We start from the raw sequence: 20,681 nt of genomic DNA on the forward strand, positions 1-20,681 counted from the left end.
AAACGTCACCTAACCCCGTTCTTATGGGACGGAGTTATTCTGGTTACAAAGCCATGGACGCCGTGTCGTGTTGACGCCGGTACGCAACTGGCAACCCAGAAGAAGTGCTGTGTGTTTTTATATAAAGCTTTAATAGAAATATAATATAATAAATCGGTTCACTACATACAGCAGGTTTAGTTGTAGGACTTTAAAAGATGTACTTGCAAACAAACCAGGAACTGTGATGTCACAGCGTCGGATTCATCTTCAGAAAGTCAGACGTTTATATGCTTCCTGGTTTCTGTGGTTAAAAAAAAAAAAAATACAATTTTTTTTTTTTAAAATACAAAAGTCAAATCTAGCTGCTAAGTTGTAAGCGAGAACAGCAAAGAATTTCTTTTTCAGACCTTCCACAACACCACATGGAGCTATCAATGGATACGTACGACACAATTTTAAAAAAATAAATAAACTAAAAAAAACATTCCAGTCTGATGTCGTGGTGTAAAAAAGAATACAACACCTCAGGATGTGCAGGTAGAGGAAATCAATCACCTTTAAGTTTCAAAATTTTGTATTATTTAAAGCAAACTTTTTTTCTAAAAAGTTTTTTAGTTAGTTAGCGAAAGTGTTGGAGTAGTTAGCATGGCTAACACGGGGGGAGGGGGGCACTTCCCCTTATTTGGTTAACTTTATGCCTAATAGCATGTCTTGCTAACATGTGGAACTAGCATAGGTTTATTTTGAATTGTTACTCAATTCAGTCTGTCAGGAATTGAGCAAAGAAAAGAAAGGATGAGAAATAAAGGAAGAAGCTGTTGATTAATTAAAGGCTAAGCTGTAACATAGCGAAGTTGTAACATAGCGAAGCGCTAACTAACATCAGACTTGAGCCCTATTCGGACGGGATTAGTTTTACGTGGTGACGTGGGGGTAAAGTAATTATTACCAGAGCTTCTCTGTGATTTTAGTCCCATGTGCCGTCTCGGTAATCATTACGGACAATGTCAGTAAAGATTACGGCGACTTTTACCTTCTGTAAAAAGGTCCGGAAAAATGACCTCAGGTAATACTAATCCCGTCCGAATAGACCCGCTGTAAATATGTACGGTAAAATTCCGTCATTTCCTGTTTAAAAGTAGTTTTTGGCGCGTTTTGCAAGCACGGAGGCGCCATGTTGTCTGTTTGCGCACGTGATAACAGGAAGCAACGTCATACGCACATGACGACAAGGAGGTTACTGTGGTGCGTAAAGCGAGTTACCCCTCCCACTTCTGCTAGTTTTACTGAGATGCGAATTGGCCAATTAATATTACAGACGTCCTGAGGTAAAATTTCATTACTCCACGTCCCCACGTAAAACTAATCCCGTCCGAACAGGGCTTTGGAGTGAGAAGCTAGCTGGGAGCGCGTCAGTTCGGAAAAGCTTAGCTAGCTTATTAGATGGAAGTCGTCATTTCCCTCAAACTGTGATATGACCAGAAGTTTCATTTAGCGCTACGTGAACTGTACAGCCCTATAGAACGCAGTGCTTTCCTGCCTGGGGTCCTGGTACTCGTGAGAATCGTGTACACAAGGTAACGTGAGGTACAGGTGAGTGTAAAAGCAGCACTGGGAATATTTATGTCGAATGTGTTATGCTGCTTATCATACAAGCTAAAACTTGTACAAACTGCTTGATCATGTTTCGTTGTTTTTTGCATTCCCTTTGATCGGTGTTCTCGCTGTGTTCTCTCACACACACACACACACACACACACACACACACTTGTCATGTTTAGACAGATGCCCCAGCAGGCTTCATAGGCTTTGTGAAAATCCTGTTTACTTCTCTGACTTATTTCTGTGCCTCATTTCAAAAGTTCCAGCAGGTTTGTAAATGACGCACAGCGAGGCTTTAACGTTTCCGCCGTGTTCCGCTGTAAACACACTGAGGAGCGTCGGTCCAGGATCAGTAATAGACCAGGAGATCAGGAGAAGGAGTAATTTGATGTCAACACACACTAGAGGCAGGAGGTTGAAAAGTCTTTACACTTTGATGACTCAGACAGGGTTAGAAGTTTGTCTCAGAGCTTCAGAACGTTTCTGTTCCTGCTCTCCTTTCATACGTCATACAGCTTTCAGATGAGTCATTTTCCCTCTGTTTTGTTTTGTTTATTGAGATCTTTGTTGTGTTAATCGTCTTCCTTCATTATCAGTCCTGCTGTGATTGTTGTTGTTGTTCTTATTTTAGTTACCTAGCATATTTTCCCCCCTGTATTATGATCTGTTTGAATCCTCGATTCTGATTGGTTGTCAGGTGTCGATTCACAAATCCCGGGTCTGATGATGTTCGTGCACTCGTTCTCACTGCATATGTTCTAGTTTCTATAGAAACAGCTCGTTCACAGGGAGGCGTACTTTAAAATAAATGAAGTTTTTTATCTGTATCGAGTCGCCGGTGTCCGAGCTTTAGAGCGGTGACACTTTAAAGAATGTCTGTCTCTCTCTCTCTCTCTCTCTGTCTCTCTCTCTCTCTCTCTCTGTCTCTCTCTGTCTGTCTCTCTCTCTCTCTGTCTCTCTCTCTGTCTCTGTCTGTCTCTCTCTCTGTGATTGGCAGCTACACTCATTCATTTATAGCACCTTCTGTCCAATCACACAGAACAGCGCTAAGGTCTGATCTATTTATCGTTAGTTCTCGAGCCCATTTTTCTTTTGGCCCTGCTCTAATTTTCCTTTCTTTTTTTTTCTCCTTCTTCCTTCTTCAGAAAGACTTTCAGACTTTTAGGAATTGCAAATGATCTTAGCAGCTCCACCCACATGCTCACGCTGGCTCAGAATAAACTGAAACAGAGCTGCGTTAGGCTTTAAACTGTGTGATCTGCTTTTGGAAACATTTCTGAGCAGAGGTGTGTGTGTGTGTGTGTGTGTGTGTGTGTGGAGATGACTCGTGTCTGTGGTATTCAGAGGAAAACAGCAGAAGGAGCTCGGATCATCTGGAGGAAAGCTCGGGGTGTGTGTGTGTGTGTGTGTGGAGAGAGAAGGAGGCGTGTCTCTGGAGGATTGTTTTTCCTGGTCCCGACCTCCGATACACACCATCCTGCAGGCTAGCAGATGAAAATATCACTTTACTTTAAGTTGTGTCTTTTGCCTTTGCAGTTGTGTTGTTTGACCCTTCGTTCATATTAGCATTAGCACGTACGTAAGTGACAGGTGTTTAATTTATCGTTATAGTACAGACTGTAAATAAAAAACAGAGGATTAAAAACTCTTGCTTTCACTTCAAAAGCAGTTTCATTTGTTTTGTTCGCACTTAAACACAGTGATGTTCTGAAAGAGGAATGGAGAGAGTGAGCGAAAGAGACAGCATGAGAGAGAGGGAGAATGAGACAGCATGTGTGAGAGAGGGAGAGAATGTGTGAGAGAGAAAGAGACAGCATGTGAGAGAGAGAATGTGTGAGAGAATGAGAGAGAAAGAGACAGCATGTGAGAGAGCGAGAGAGAGTGAGAGAAAGAGACAGCATGTGAGAGAGAGCATGAGAGAGGGAGAATGAGACAGCATGAGAGAGAGAGAGAGAATGTGTGAGAGAATGAGGGAGAGAGAGAGAATGTGTGAGAGAATGAGAGAGCGTATGTGTGTGAGAGAGAGAGAGAGAGAGAGAATGTGTGAGAGAATGAGAGAGAGAGAGAGCGAGAGCATGTGAGAGAGAGAGAGAGAGAGAGAGAGAGAGAGAGAGAGAGAGAGAGAGAGAGAGAGAGAGAGAGAGAGAGAGAGAGAGAGAGAGAGAGAGAGAGAGAGAGAGAGAGCATGTGAGAGAGAGAGAGAGAGAGAGAGAGAGCGAGAGAGAGCGAGCGAGCATGTGAGAGAGAGAGAGAGAGAGAGAGAGAGAGAGAGAGCATGTGAGAGAGAGAGAGAGAGAGAGACGAGTACCAGGTCATCACTAATCCGAGTTCCTGATAGACTCTTATTGTGTGTGAAATGAACTGATGACCTTCAAACCATTTCAGACTTCTGGGAAACGTTTTGCTCCGTATTCACTGAGGGACCTTTAACACATACAGCAGGAAGAAGAACGCAGAGAGGATACGTTAAGATACGAGACACACATCTTCACATAGATCTCTTCACTATTAGTGATGTGTGTGAAATGATCAGTGAGGAAGGGTTTGGAAACTTCAGTGTTCAAATGACTTCAGGAGATCTTTCTTTTTGTGTCTGTATAAAAGCCACAGGAGATTTTTGGGTTCTTCTTTAATGGACACGAACGTCTCAGTTCTGTTTTATGTAAATTAGGTCCGAGGAATAAAACCAGATGTTTTTAACGTCTCACCCTTTTGTACCTATGCGACCTCTTATTACACGTCTGTAACATGTTTAGAACGATGATGTTTGCAGATGACATTGTGATCTGTAGTGAGAGCAGGGAGCAGGTGGAGGAAAACCTGGAGAGGTGGAGGTTTGCGCTGGAGAGAAGAGGAATGAAAGTCAGTCGTAGTAAGACTGAGTACATGTGTGTGAATGAAAGGGAGGGAAGTGGAACAGTAAGGTTACAGGGTGAAGAGGTGAAGAAGGTACAGGAGTTTAAGTACTTGGGGTCAACAGGCCAGAGTAATGGAGAGAGTGGGAAAGAAGTAAAGAAGCGAGTGCAGGCAGGTTGGAGTGGGTGGAGAAAGGTGTCAGGAGTTCTGTGTGATAGGAAAATATCAGCGAGAATCAAGGTGAAGGTGTACAGGACAGTGGTGAGACCGGCCGTGCTGTATGGTTTAGAGACAGTGTCACTGAAGAAGAGACAGGAGTCAGAGCTTGAGGTAGCCGAACTGAAGATGTTGAGGTTCTCTTTGGGTGTGACAAGATTGGACAGGATTAGGAACGAGTACATCAGAGGGACAGCCCATGTTGGACGTTTGGGGGACAAAGTTAGGGAGGACAGATTAAGATGGTTTGGACATGTTCAGAGGAGGGAGAGTGAGTATATTGGTAGGAGAATGTTGGACATGGAGCTGCCAGGCAGGAGGCAAAGAGGAAGGACAAAGAGGAGGAATATGGATGTAATTAATGAGGATATGAAGCTAGTGGGTGCAAGTGTTGAGGAGGCAGAAGATAGGGTTAGGTGGAGAGAGATGATTCGCTGTGGTGACCCCGAAGGGAAAAGCCGAAAGAAGAAGAAGAAGAAGAACATGTTTAGGACACACATTAAAGCTCTGATGTGTAGCAGCATGTTGTTGATGTCTGCTGTTCTCTCCATGATGGACAGAGGAAGTCATATTTTCTGCTCAGTCTGATGTTGTCTGTTAACTTTTCTGAACCCGTCACTTTGAGGTGTTTCTTCTGAGGTGCACAGAAGGTTTCTTTTCCCGACCGGCTGTGACGCTGGAACATCAGCTGAAGATGTCGGGGGGGGGGAAATCACCCTGGTGAATTCTTCAGATTTTTTATTTCTGAGAGGAAACTCGAAATTAACAGAAAGCTCTGGATTAGATCTGTTGGAGCACAAATTCATCTGATGTTGGAGCAGCTTAAGATACCGCAGCTTGACCTAAAGTGATGGAAAGTTCCAGAAAAAACTTGTGGTTCACGGCATCTACAGAATTTAATCTTTCATATGACCTGAAAATAAATGAATAAATAAATGGATGGATGGGTAGATTGGGATGGATTGATCAATAGATATATAATGATGGATGGATGGATGGATAGAGATATAGATGGAGAAATAGGGATAGCCAGAGCGAGGGAGGCAGGAATGGAGAGAGGGATGGATGTAGAGAGATGGAGAGGGAGGGATGGATGGATGGAGAGAGACGGAGAGATAGAGATGGACAGAGGGAGGGAGGAATGGAGAGATGGATGGATGGAGAGATAGATGGAGAGATAGGGATAGCCAGAGCCAGGGAGGGAGGAATGGAGAGATGGATGGATATAGAGGAATGGAGAGGGAGGGATGGATGGATGGATGGATATATAGATGGAGAGATAGGGATGGACAGAGGGAGGGAGAGATGGATGGATATACAGTAGAGGGATGGATATAGAGGGATGAATGGATGGAGATAGGGATGGACAGAGGGAGGGAGGAATGGAGAGATGGATGGATATGGAGGGATGAGAGGGAGAGATGGATGGAGATATAGATGGAGAGATAGGGATAGACAGAGCCAGGGAGGGATGGACAGAGGGAGGGAGGAATGGAGTGATGGAGATGGAGGGATGGATGGATGGATGGATGATCACGTGAGATCTTTGTGTGAAGTGTTTCTTCAGTCCTGAGTGATCATGAACGTCTTGTATAACAACGTGTGTGTTTTCTCTCCACAGGCACCATGCACGTGTCTCTGGCCGAGGCTCTGCAGGTACGAGGAGGTCCTCTTCAGGAGGAGGAGGTGTGGGCCGTCCTGAACCAGAGTGCTGAGAGTCTTCAGGAGCTGATGCGCAGAGGTGAACTTCATCATCAATGGACCGGAAATGTGTTCAAAAACTAACAAGCTAGCTAACAAAATAGCACCAGAATCGCTAATATTTCCATGATTATTGAATAATTGGTGCACAAATATACCTTTTATATGAGGACGATTGATCGGGCATGAAAGAGAAGAACACAGGAGGAGGTGATGAGGACGGCGTTTGTCACTGTAAAAGGTCACTTTTTTTGCAAATGGACGAAAAAAGCGGTAAAGAAAAACCGCTGAGGTGATTAGAGGATAAAATGTCTTTTATTATAGAAGTGTTTGTTTATTTAGTTGTTTATTTATTTGCCTGTGGGGTAAAAGGTTAAAGAGGTGATTAGTAAGAGGCAGTACAGTAAAATCGCTGGTTAGCATGGCTGGTTAGCCCGGTTGCTAGGTAACAAAATAACTAGCATGACTGCGGTATTAGCATGACTTTGGAAGCCGATCTGATGGAGCAGTGTGTACTAAAGATGATGCGTACTAAAGTGCTGCTGCATCACTTTGTTCAGTTTGAGATTAAGCGAGGGTGAAAACCCACCGCGCTGCTATGAGCACGGCATCGTGGGTAACGTAGATAAAACCGTAATCTGCGATTCGTATTCGGAATCGTCGTCGTTAGCTGCTTGCTCTATTCGTATGTAAATGCACCGCACAGGAAATGACACACCGGTCGCTCCGGGCTTTCTGGTACGTTATCTGTTCAAAAATGAGTCTTTTTTTTGAAACCGCATTCCTGCAGAACATCCGTAAGGAACCCCGGAAGGTTTCGGTCGTCTTTACGGCGATCATGCGATCTACAGCGCTACAGATCTCTATCTCGAACTCGCTCTTGTCCTCTTTAAGTACTCAAAGAAGTATTTTAGTTTTACTCTCTGCTTCTTCCTGTTTTCCTGGTTCTTCTGCATGTTTCTGGAGGTTTTTACTGACACACTGATTTGTGCTTGTATTATGCTTGTGTTCAGGAAAACTGGTGCACTGAAGAAGCTCAAATTTAGTTTGAAAACTAATTGAAATTAAATCCAGTTCAGTTCCACGACAAAATTCCAAAGGTTGGGGCGTGAATACTTTTGCAATCCGCGTTTGCGCTTGCCTTTTTGAATAGTGTGTGTGGTTGATCTCTGAGGGATTATGTTTAGTTATAAACTTATAAACCTTGAAATGAGACGTGGAAACGTGACTCGCTTGACGTCCGACGGAAAATAAATGGAATCCAGATCTGTCGCATTCCACGCAGCTGGGCTCCGTCCTTTAACGCATGTCCTGTACAGAAGTTTGCATCTTCGCCTGCGTTCTGGAACGAGTTCAGCGTGTAACGAGACAGAACGTGGATATTATTCTGCCTTGGAGTGACGCAGCCGTTATATTTTTTTCAGTCTTCTGATATGTTTCTGACCACGTGTGCAAGCAGGAGGGAGACAGCGAGACAGAATGAGGCTTTGAGGCAGGAGATAAACTGTGAGATGGAACATAGACTTTGCAGACGTTTAGAAGGTTAGAATGAGACAGAAGGGAGATGGTGAGACAGACAGGAGGGAGACTTTGAGGCAGGAGGGAGACGGAGACAGAATGAGGCTTTGAGGCAGAAGAGAGATCATTAGACAGGAGGAGACACGAGTAGGAAGGAGACCGCAAGTACAGTTAGAATGAGAGAGAAGGATGGTGAGACAGAATGAGACTTTGAGGCAGGACGAAGATGGTGAGACTTGTCTTTGAGACAAGACAAGACTGATGGAGGAGACATTGAGACAGGAGGAGACTGAGGCAGGAGGAAGATGGTGAGACAGGAGGGGACTAAGGCAGGAGGTTGACCGTGGGATAGGAGGTGACTAAGAGGCAGAAGGGAGACAGTGAGACAGACTTTAAGACAGAAGGGAGATGGAGAGAAAGTGAGACAGGCAGGAAGACTGGAGGGAAAGAAAGAGACAGATAGTGAGTCCACAGACGATTCGTCTTTCGTTCCTGCCTTCCGCCAGTTGCTTTGGATGGTAGTCCTTCACCCTCAGGGTTGCTGTGGATGACTCTGATGATGTAGCTGCATTTGAATGCATCATGATAAGGCAGATGATCTCTCCTGGTCTCACAGAGGCTTCTTATCTGACCTTCGTTCTCACAGAAAATCGTTGGCGAATCTTTTTTTTTTTAAGTTAGCAGAAATGTTGCCTTGTTTTGTATGAGGTAATCAGTTTACAGTATTCAAGACATTCCCATGACTCCAGACTAACTTTCAGAAGACATCAAGATATCACCAAACTGCCGAGAAGGCTAACAAATGCCACGGTGTTTAAAAAGTAACCCTCGTGGAGAATTAAACATCCTGTAATCAGTGGGATTTGTTAGCTAGATAACACGTTAGCATGCGCCTCCCTGTCCTCGACTGCTTACTGTACAAGTACAATAAGCGAATTGTTTGTCATTAGCATGACGACTAGCGTACTAGCGAATGCTCTGTAACGTTTTACAGTCTGAATATTCTGTGGAAAAATCTACAGCTTTTTTTTTTTTTCTTCATCCATAACATTCCCAGAGATTGTGTCTGAGACCTTACTGACTACATGACTCATCGTGTTTTGGACTTCTGAGGTCTCCGCTCTTGTCATTTTTTGAATGGAGTCTTTTAGTGTTTTTTTTTTTCTTTTTTTTATCATCTTCTTGAGCTGGAGGCGGGTGATGACTAATCCCCCCAATACCACCCTCTCTCTATCTCTGATGTCAGATAAAAGATTAGCTTTCCTGCCAACTCTCTAGTCAATCTTCTCTTCTCTTCTCTTCTCTTCTCTTCTCTTCTCTTCTTCTTCTCTTCTCTTTCTTCTCTTCTCTTCTTCTCTTCTCTTCTTCTCTTCTCTTCTTTTCTTTTCTCTTTCTTCTTCTTCTCTTCTCTTCTTTTCTCTTTCTTCTTCTTCTCTTCTCTTCTTTTCTCTTTCTTCTTCTTCTCTTCTCTTCTTTTCTCCTTCTTCTTCTCTTCTCTTCTTTTCTCTTTCTTCTTCTTCTCTTCTCTTCTTTTCTCTTTCTTCTTCTTCTCTTCTTTTCTCTTTCTTCTTCTTCTCTTCTCTTTCTTCTCTTCTCTTCTTCTTTTCTTTCTTCTCTTCTTTTCTCTTCTTTTCTCTTTCTTCTTCTTCTCTTCTTTCTTCTTCTTCTCTTCTCTTCTCTTCCTTTCTCTTTTTTTCTCTTCTTTTCTCTTCTTTTCTCCTCCTTCTTCTCTTCTCTTCTTTTCTCTTTCTTCTTCTCTTCTTTTCTCTTCTTTTCTCCTTCTTCTTCTTCTTCTCTTCTTTTCTCCTTCTTCTTCTTCTTCTTCTCTTCTCTTCTTTTCTCTTTCTTCTTCTTCTCTTCTCTTCTTTTCTCTTTCTTCTTCTTCTCTTCTCTTCTTTTCTCTTTCTTCTTCTTCTCTTCTCTTCTCTTTCTTCTTCTTCTCTTCTTTTCTCTTTCTTCTTCTTCTCTTCTTTTCTCTTTCTTCTTCTTCTCTTCTTTTCTCTTTCTTCTTCTTCTCTTCTTTTCTCTTTCTTCTTCTTCTTCTTCTCTTCTTTTCTCTTTCTTCTTCTTCTCTTCTCTTCTTTTCTCTTTCTTCTTCTTCTCTTCTCTTCTTTTCTCTTTCTTCTTCTTCTCTTCTCTTCTTTTCTCTTTCTTCTTCTCTTCTCTTCTTTTCTCTTTCTTCTTCTCTTCTTTTCTCTTTCTTCTTCTTCTTCTTCTTCTTCTCCTTCTCTTCTCCTTCTTCTTCTTCTTCTTCTTCTCTTCTTCTCTTTCTTCTTCTTCTTCTTCTTCTCTTCTTTTCTCTTTCTTCTTCTCTTTTCTTCTCTTCTCAGCAGCTCAACTGTTTCTCTGTTGGTTTTTGCTGATTAGTGAATTTCAGGTACTTTCTTTTCCTTTCTTTTCCTGTTCTTTACCTCCCCCCCCGCCCGCGCACACCTCCCTTATCCCTTTCTCAGAGGTTCTGCTATGGTCAGTGAGCCGCTACAGGAAATGTGGGTTTACATGTTGAATTCCAGCAGGTTAAAGCAGCTCTACATGAAATCCATCCCTCTGTTTTTCTTAGTCACTAGTTTTAAAGGCGGGGAACAGAAAAAGACGGAGACGTCCTTGAATCTGTACTTTTCTTTATCTCCGTCTGTACCGTGCAAACACATTAAAAACACTGCGGTTTTGCTAGCACAAATTAGCAGTTTCTAAGTCGCTAGTAATAAGAACTACAGCATTCCGTATTAAATGAAGAGGTTAAGCCCTCGGTTTTCAATATAACAATAAAGAATTAACAAAGATTATTTCTGTCCTTTTCTGTATGTCAACCGACAAAAAACCTCGCTAGTCAAAATTAGCGGTAATATTGCATGGAATGTTTTAGCATTAAGCACAGCGTTTATGTAGGCTTTGTAAATGATCCAGATGAGGAATGTAACACTAACTGGATAAAAAACAGATAATATTCTATTTAAAGTAAATCAAACACTTTTTGAAACGCTACGTAGCTGCGTGAGCTATAAACACCGTACGACTCCAGGAGCAACGCGTTGTTCACAACATATGGCGTGTTGGTTTTAAAGGCTGCTTTGATGCTTTCAGTAAATCCCCCTCAGTGAGTTTGTGTTTTATTTGCAGTTCAGAAAAGAATGCAGCTGGTTTAGTTTCTATTTTTGTCGTCGTTTTTTTTTTTTCGTCACTTTGTCATCTATATCCGTTAGCGCTCAGGGTCCGTCAACAGTTTTTGGATTTTCTTTTATAAAGCTGTCAAATGATTATTCCAGAGCAGGAGCAGGAGGATTCTTTCTTTTTCATTAATTTCATTTATTCCTTCTTTTAATCCTGATGGAGATGAAGGAAAATCCTTCTTTCTTCTGGTCACAATGCATTTAGACCGCTATTTAGTCCCATTGCTAGCAATCATGACTAGCAAGAAACTGAATGCGTACTGACGTTATCTGTTTAAGTAAAGACAAATGATGACAAAAATGACAGAACTGAAGTGTGTATAAAAGTGCTAGCTGCTTTGCTATGTAGCGTATACGCTAAATTCAGCTTAATACTCGACCTGTATGCTAGAACGTTATGCTAGTTTAGCTGTTTGTGTTGTTAGCAGGATAACTAGCTTGCTAGTAAATGCTCTGTGTTGATTTTGTCAATATTCTGTGGAATTTATTTCTTCCTCATTGTGTATCTGTGTCGGTGGCTTAGTGGTTAAGCCACCTGACCCTGGCCTCTCACCTCCAGGGTCGGGGTTCGATTCCCCCGCCTCCACCTTGTGTTTGTGGAGTTTGCATGTTCTCCCCGTGCCTCGGGGGTACATGCATGGTAGGTTGATTGGCATCTCTGGAAAATTGTCCCTAGTGTGTGATTGTGTGAGTGAATGAGAGTGTGAGTGTGTGTGCCCTGTGATGGGTTGGCACTCCGTCCAGGGTGTATCCTGCCTTGATGCCCAATGACACCTGAGATAGGCACAGGCTCCCCGTGACCCGAGGTAGTTCGGATAAGTGGTAGAAGATGAATGAATGTGTATCTGTGTTTTTGAAACCTGTGATGTTTAATCCAGTGTCTGTGTGTTCCCTGCAGACCCGACCGCCCTGGGTTTCATCATCTCACCTTGGTCTCTGCTGCTCATGCCTTCCGGAAACATCTCGTTCACAGATGAGAATGTGACTCAGCAGGACCTGAGCGCGTTCACCTCACCAGAAGTGCTCGAGGGCCTCAACTTGTCGTCGCTTTCCGATATGGAGAAGGTACCGCCGTCGTCTTCCTGGCGTTCTTCTTCTTTTAAGTTTTAGGTTCTTGTTTTTCTTCAGAGAGACCTGAAGATTTACAGTGAGAGGAAGTGAAGTGAAAGGAGAGCAAAGAAGCTATTCAAATTCTTATTGGTCACATGTGATGAGATGCTGTTTTCTGTTTCTGCCATAAGAATAAAATAAGAATAGACTTGGGTCCAGAGAGAGAAGGGGGGGAAAAAAGAGAGAAAAGACAAAAATAAACAGAGGTCAGTGGAAGAACACACACTCCAGAAAAGTCTGTGTTCTGGTCGTTGAAGCTCCTCCTCATTCTCTCTCTCTCTCTCTCTCTCTCTCTCTCTCTCACTTTGGCCTTCAGGCAGCTTCAGCTTTTCTCTGACCACAACACTGTAGAGAGATTTTACACAATTTGTACAACTTCAGCAAAAAAGTGTACAACGTTCTCCTTACTGGTGCTAATCCCTTGATTAGAGTGATTTTTAGGTTTTTTGTTTAAACACACACACACACACACACACCAACCCACCCACCCACAAACACACACACACACAACAAAACCAATCCCATCTGAACAGTCACTTTATAATATTCTTAAATGAACAGACAAATTAGATCAAATTTATAAGTTTGAAATGTTTTGTTGTTTTCAAGTTCTGTACCCCCCCCCACCACACACACACACACACACACACACACACACACACACACACACTGCAGTGTAGTATTTCAGTCAAGGATTTAAACCTTGTTCTTTTATAGCAGAGTGAAAGAATCCGCTGCATTCTTTGGCAAACCAAAGAATGTGGATTTGCTATTCTTTCCTTCAGCTATGCCAACTAACTCTCTCTCTCTCTCTCTCTCTCTCTCTCTCTCTCTCTCTCTCTCTCTCTCTCTCTCTCTCTCTCTCTCTCTCTCTCTCTCTCTCTCTGATGAGCTGTACAAGCAAGAAAGTGTTTTTCAAGTAACCTCTCTCTCTCTCTCTCTCTCACACACACACACACACACACACACACACACACACACACACACACACACTTTCAATATCGTGTATCTTCCAGAATTATGTTGATGTAGAAATGAGCTGAATGAGAGTTTCATTCCCAGCCTATTCATTATATTCCGTCATATCACCCTCTGACCTCCTTCTCAGTCTCTCGACAGGACTTTTTTTTTTTTTTTTTTTTTTTAGTCCTCCTGCTTTTATTTATCCACAATAAAGCTTCCACGTGCCTCTGATTGCTGTCCGGTGTAAAGCAGCCGTCAGAAAGAAGTCCGTCATGCAGGCGGATTTTCGTGCGGCTCGATTTGTTCTAACAAAGGTTTGAAGGATAATAGCAACTCTGCTAAATGACACAATAGGCACATTGACTGAACCCTGGCTTTAGTAAACACAGAGATTATCTCCTACCTGCTTCAGCGCCGATACGGACACTTTATTTATTCTTCTTTTTTTTTTTCTTTTCATTTCCCATGCTGATAAAAATTCCGAGGTCATATTATAAATGTGAATTGTTTGTATGAGACAGGAGTGTCGGTTATAATGAAGTTGTTATGAAATGAAAACAGTGCGATAGCTACATTGTGTTTGATTGGCAGACCGTTCTGACTCGAGGCAGGTCAAGGGCATTTTAGAAGGCAAGAGTAGAGACGTGTTTAAGAACAAGATCTAGAAACGGTTTTGCGAGGCAGTTCAGGAGGCAGTATGAAAAGCTTTTTCCGAGGCATTCGTGAGGCAGTTTAAGAGATTTCAGGAGACAGTTAGATCACGAAACATTTTGAGAGGCAATTAGAGACTTATAGGAGGCAGTTCAAGGAGGATGAAGTTCAGGGGCAGTTTGTGATATGCAATTTTAGAGACATATACAAAGCCGGTTTGAGGTTGATTGGCAGACCCTTCTGACTCGAGGCAGATCAAGGGCATTTTAGGAGGCAAGAGAAGAGATGTTTATGAACAAGATCTAGAGACTGTTTTGCGAGGCAGTACGAAAAACTTTTTCTGAGGCATTCATGAGGCAGTTTGAGATTTCAAGAGACAGGTGTCAGAGCTTGAGAGGCAGATCATGAGACATTTTGAGAGGCAATTAAAGAGACTTTTAGGAGGCAGTTCAAGAAGGATGTTTGTGATATGCAGTTTTAGAGACATATACGAGGCAGTTTGAGAGGCTTTCCAGAGGCAGTTCAGGGTGCATTTTGGGAGGATGTAGAAGAAACAGTTTTTGTGAAAATTGAGATGTTCATGAGGCAGTTTGCGATAAATGCAGTTCATGAAGCATTTGAGAGATCTAGCGGTGTTTGAGGCAAAACAAGAAGATTGCGAGGCGGTTTAACAGAGAAAGTCATTGGGCAGTTCAGGGGGACATTTTAGAGGCAGTTTAAGGGATGTTCAAAAATTTGTTTGTGAGGCAGTTAAGGAGAGAATATGAAATGTATTGAGGGTCAGTTTGAGGGAGCGGGGCAGAATGAGGGGCAGTAATATAATCACTGTACATCTGATGTTGTGTGGATCATTTTGTGATTTGACATTTTTAGCTTTGTGTTTTTCTTCCTGACAGATGCACATGTACTCACTGGGTATGACTCTGTTCTGGGGAGCGGATTACGAGATTCCTCATAGCCAGGTAACGGTCGGCTGTGTGAGATGAAGATTTCTATCAAAAAAATGTTTCAATACTTTACACATGCATTACCCTGTGATATTGTGATGTGTGCACGTGTGCATGCGTGTGTTCACGTGTTCGTGTACGTGTATGTGTGTGTATGTGTGAATTAGCCTATGAAGCTGAGTGAGCACCTGAACAGTATTCTGCTGAAGATGTGCGAGGACTCGACTCTGACTCGTCTCTCGGTCCGCTCCCTCCTGGACGTCTGCAGCACACACGTCCGTAACTCCACGTGCGATCCTTCCTTTTCTTACGTGCGTAAACTGGTGCGTCTGGTCCTCGGCAGTCTGTCTCAGGTACGTTACGCGCCGTTACGCCGAACCTGTCTGCGGCTCACGCTTCTGCTTTACTTTTATTCATTCTTTTGTTCTTTTTCTCTTCTTTTTTTCAGCCGTCTCTCTTTATTTGGTCTGTACAGCTTTAGATCTTCTGAGTTTAGAGGTTACGCGGCTATTTTCAGTTGCTGTTGCCACTATTTAGTCTTTAATAAATAAAAAAAAAAAAACGTGCGATTATGTGGAGCGTCTGTCGTACGAGTCTCTGCGATGGTGGCGTTGCTATAGAAACGATAAAGTGAGCACTTTTATAAAATATGTTCTGTAATTAAAACACAAAAAATATAAAGGCATAATTGTTTTTTTTTTTTCCTTATTTATTTGTAATTACTTTGAGGTTACATCAGTTCACATGTTGCTGCAGCATCTTAACCTCACCACATGACACGAGCAGCTCACTCATCATGAAGCCTGTGATGTCATCGTGTCTCACTCTGCATGCAGCCAATCAGAGGCCTCGGAAGAAAAACAGAGCTATTGTTCACACACTTCTCCGCTTCTCCACCCGCCGCTCCACACCTTGACATTGCGTATTTAGTGTATTATTCAGGCTGATTCACACCCTCTTGCTTTTCTCTGCTCTTTTCTTCTCTCTTGCCCTCACTTTGCCCTCGCTGCTTGTTCACCTTTAGTTGCTTTTTTGCTTTGCATTCTTGACCATCATGCATCACTCTTTTGCAATCTGCCTTTCTCGTTAAATTCCCTCCCTCCCTCTCCCTCTCTCTCTCTCTTTCTATCGCTCACTTTTTAACTCATTTTCACTCTTTCACTCTCTCTTGTTTGCGCTCTCTCTTTCTCTCTCCCTCTCTTCCTCTCTCCCTCTCTTCCTCTATCTCTCTTTCTCCCCCCTCTCTCTCTGCCTCTCTTCCTCTCTCTCTCTCTCTCTCTCTCTCTCTCCCCCTCCCTCTCTCTTTCTCATTAGCTATTTCTCACTTATTTGCTTGCTCACTCACTTCACTCACTCCTCTCTCTCTCTCTCTCCCATAGCTGGATGGTTTGCTGTCCCAAACTGAGAGAGATTCCCTGCCTGAGAGGAGTAAAGAGATTCGTGAGAGATTACGTGGTAAAGGTTTGCCTGCAGGTACATAAATCACGCTCTCCCTCATAAAAAAGCCCAAAATTAGGGTCTCTCTCTCTCTCTCTCTCTCACACTCACACACACACACATACACACTCACACACACTCATACACACCACTTTGTGCCACCTACACAGTGTACCACCCACATGGTTATATTAACGCTGTACACACACACACACACTGTGTAAGCACTATTACACTGTGCTCATTTCTGATTGGCTGGCAGAAGATGTGAACATATTTTATTATATTGTGTAAGATTTTACAGTAGAGTACGTAGGCCATGCCCTTGGAGGGGAGGAAAAGAAAAAAAACAGGTACTGCTAAAGGTTTCCATGGCCGCAGTCACGCAGTTGTTTTGGCTTATATGCTAAAGTTTGCTCTTATAAAAAGTACTGACAATTGTGTGTCACTGTAACCCAGGGCTAGTTCCTGTAAACTAACGCTAGTCACTGTTAAACCGGGCTAGTTCCTGTAACGTAAGGCTAGTCACTGTTAAACAGGGCTAGTTCCTGTAACGTAAGGCTAGTCACTGTTAAACCGGGCTAGTTCCTGTAACGTAAGGCTAGTCACTGTTAAACTGAGCTGGTTCCTGTAACGTAAGGCTAGTCACTGTTAAACTGAGCTGGTTCCTGTAACGTAAGGCTAGTCACTGTTAAACAGGGCTAGTTCCTGTAACATAAGTCTAGTCACTGTTAAACTGGGCTAGTTGTTGTTAGCACTGATTGTGCGGCTGCTGTGTATAAAGTAGCTCTGAATCTCATCCATTCTTTCTGTCTTTCCTATTAATAAAATCTTCTAATATTTCATATCACACAGAAGAGAAAATATGTCCGTTTCCATCGTTCTGAAAATTTGTCAGTGAAATAATCTGCAGAGTAATTTTCCCTCGGTATGAGCCAAGATTTATTTACAGTTTGCCTGCCAGAGATCTTGTTTGAACTTGCCGAGTTGGCGTGGCTCAGATTTTGCATTTTGTTTTGGTGTTTTGCACGAGAGTCGTGTGTGGAGGCTGCGGTGCTGCACAGCTGTAAAGTCCAGCAGGAATGTGCTTCTGCAGTAGCGTGGCGTTGTAGCGGCGGTCACTACTCGGCCCTCGGACCTTTTGTCTGGACTCGTTTCAACAGGACAGAACGTGAAAGTGTTTGTGATGAAAAACCATCAGGTTTACAGCAGCTTTCCCTTCAGAACGTTAGCAGATTTCTGACTGAACTGAAATCGAGCAACGTCACGTCTCAGAAAATAAAACCCAAATAATAAAGTAGACCACGGATGTTGACCACGCCCACTTTTCTGTACCTTGAGGTTGACTCTCTTCCTGTATCCGATTCCTGAAGGGAAATTTAATCTTTTTCTTCTGTAATGTTACATGATTTATCTGTTTATAGTTACATTAAGTGTTGAGACTGAATATAGACAGATATAAATAATCGGTATAAATCTTATTCCACAGTCAGAATGTTTTGAAGCTGAAAAGGATAAAAAAAATTGTCGTGTCGACATTCACGCCTGTCGCGATCCGTGTGAACGAGCTGTTGCTACGGAAACGATAACGTATTAATATAAACCTGCGATCTGTGCTGTGGTTTAAACAGTAATACATGCTTTTATCATCCAAACTTTATAACATTTAATGCTTTAACGCTCGGCACTGTGATCCCACACTCCCCGCCCCCCTCTTCGTATGGTCTCGGCTCTGGTCCTGACTTGACTCAGCAGAAGGTCCTCAGGCTCAGGTTCCTCACCAACCTGTCCAGACACGCCTGCACAAAACCTGCTTCTAAGATTAATTCTTCATTTCTGTCTTTCTGTTTAGTTTCTGTGTTTGTTTTATTGTTATTTTGGACAAATTGTGTTCTCTTTCTTCTCTTTAAGCTCCATCTCCAGCTGAATTTTATTTATATATATATATATATATATATATATATATATATATATATATATATATATATATATATATATAATATATATATATATATATATATATATATATATATATATATATATATATATATATAATATATAATATATATATATATATATATATATGTATAAATATATAATATATATATATATATATATATATATATATATATATATATATATATATATATATATAAATATATAATATATATATATGTATAAATATATAATATATGTATAAATATATAATATATAATATATATCTATAAATATATTATTTATATATATATATATATATATATATACACACACATACATACACACACACACACGCGCGCACACACACACACACACACACACACACACACACACACACACACATATATATATATATATATATATATATATATATATATACAAATATATATAATATATATATATATATATAATGTGTATATGTATGTGTGTGTATATATATATACTATATTTCTAAAGCTGTGGATTTTACTAACAATGAAATGACGAGCTTTAGTTCTTTCATTAACACCACAAATATATCGGTGCACACAGTCAGCACATTCTCTTTTGTATTGTTTTCTACTTGAATGAACTGAAAGTGAAACGTGAAGAATTTTTTTCTGTGTTAGGAAAAAAATAGTATTACCGTTTTCAAATTTGAGATTCGTATCATAACACATTTGATTTGTTTATTCGCCGTTTCACTGCTGTAGCTACAGTCATTTGCTAGAAAATGTTGATTATATTTTTGTTTTTTTTCCACCGTAACCCTGGGCTTGATGTACAAAAACTATAACTACGTTAAATCGTATATAAACCAAAATAATAATAATATCTAACTTTGTTATACTGTAGATTGTTGTAATATAATTAGATTGTACAGAAATATGCAACTATATAAAACTGCATCGTTTTTTTATTTTTTTACAATTATTCACTGGGCAAGTTACAGGAAAACTAGGCTTTTAGGTTCAGTGCTTAAGTCGTTTTTTTTCCTCTTTATGCTTCAGGTTACGAGTCAATTCCCTCTTCTTAAAACAGCCCGAGCTCTCATTCTGTTTCTCTCTCTCTCTTTTTGTCCATGTAGTGAATGTGTGCGCAGATCGAGTCAAATTTAAACCTAAAGCAGACAAATTTTGGAAAATATGACTAAACGCTCTCAGCTCTGTTGAGCTTCTTGACAGCCGCAGAGAACATAAACAGGGCTGCTTATGTAAGCGTGGTGTGTTATCGATTACACACACAGTTGTTAGTTTGTGGTTTGGTTGCTCTCTTCCTGGTGGCTGTTTTGTTTCGGTGTGGTTTTATCCGTGTGTGCGTGCGTGTGTTTGTGTGTGTGTGTGGAAGTCGTGGCCGGCGTGAAGAACATGTCGGCCTGGTGAATCATCTGCATTCGGTGTGTGCCTCGAGCTTGCCACGTACCGTATCGCTATGACGATACGATGTCTTCGTCGTCATCATCGTGTGGATTTTGTTGGAATTTTCACCACATGTGTGCTGTATTACAATTTAAAGCTGGAGTAGTTTATTAATCACATTTAATTACACACCAGTGTCGCGTCGTCATGGCGATATACAGATCGCTAGAGGTACCTGTTAACCAACTTAACCTAATCTAATTTACTCGGATTCTTTTTATTGTATGAAATAAAGTGGAATACTTTACACTTATTTTGTCTTCAGTTAGCTTAATAATGCAAAACTAGAAATTCCTGGAATATTTATTGACTAAAATAATGAATAAATTAAAAAGTTTTGCTTTGTATTTATCTCCATCTTACTCTGATAACCCCCACCCCACCCCCTAGGTCGTAGTGCAGCTCATCGTGTCCTGGAGCGTTACCGAGCTCGCACTCAGGAGCAGACGGCTCTGAACCGAGGCCTGAGCCGCTCCATGGGCTCGCTGCCCACTCGTGATGAAAACCTCCAGCAGACGCCTCCTCCATCTGAGACGACCTCTGAACCGTTTGCACGACAGCACAAGGTTAAAGGTCAGCTCCAGGAGCCGGACCGCCGATCCCTGCCCCACCACAGGAAGAAGAACTGGGCGTCGTCTGTGGATTTAGCCTACTTAGACTCGGAACTGCTGCGTTTTGGCGCCCTGGAAGACGCCCGGAGGGGAAGCAGCGCCCTCAGCACTCGCTCGGCCGGCAGGCCAAAGTCGGCCGCCAGGATCAGAGACTCGACTTACGGAGAATTCGAAAGCTTGGAGTTCAGGAAGAGTCATCATCACTCAGCACAGGCGGTGGGAGGAGCTTACAATAAACTTCGAGAGAGACACAAGAAGCTGCACGCGCTCAGTCGAGCCATCGATGGTGAGCACAAAAAAAATAATTTTTCCCAGAAATAAAAATCTTTACAGTTTCTGCAGCAGTGTTCAATAATGTAAACATATTTATTTATTTATTTATCATTTTTATATTTATTCCACATTTATGGAAGGAGTCTCCAGTTCCAACATATTGTAAAGGTGAAGCTTATTATATTGTCAACTAGAAAACTAATAAAGTTGGTGAGTTGCTGTAGTGTAAGAAGACTAAAACACACCACT

General features: G+C 41.8%; 1 protein-coding gene across 3 annotated transcripts in view; it reads left to right on the forward strand.

Annotated features, from left to right (window-relative positions):
• The window catches only part of ptpn13 (protein tyrosine phosphatase non-receptor type 13), a 65,925-nt gene that overhangs the window by 3,633 nt on the left and 41,611 nt on the right, over nucleotides 1–20,681 (forward strand). For all 3 annotated transcript variants that reach the window (XM_060891718.1, XM_060891719.1, XM_060891720.1), the window contains exons 2-7: nucleotides 6,278–6,397; nucleotides 11,944–12,110; nucleotides 14,666–14,731; nucleotides 14,884–15,069; nucleotides 16,096–16,189; nucleotides 19,939–20,445. In XM_060891718.1, coding sequence (XP_060747701.1) covers nucleotides 6,283–6,397; nucleotides 11,944–12,110; nucleotides 14,666–14,731; nucleotides 14,884–15,069; nucleotides 16,096–16,189; nucleotides 19,939–20,445 — 1,135 coding nt within the window. In that variant the 5' untranslated portion in view covers nucleotides 6,278–6,282. The remainder of the gene's footprint in view (nucleotides 1–6,277; nucleotides 6,398–11,943; nucleotides 12,111–14,665; nucleotides 14,732–14,883; nucleotides 15,070–16,095; nucleotides 16,190–19,938; nucleotides 20,446–20,681) is intronic.

This window comes from Tachysurus vachellii, chromosome 17 (genome assembly GCF_030014155.1).
Source record: "Tachysurus vachellii isolate PV-2020 chromosome 17, HZAU_Pvac_v1, whole genome shotgun sequence".
NCBI lineage: Eukaryota > Metazoa > Chordata > Actinopteri > Siluriformes > Bagridae > Tachysurus > Tachysurus vachellii.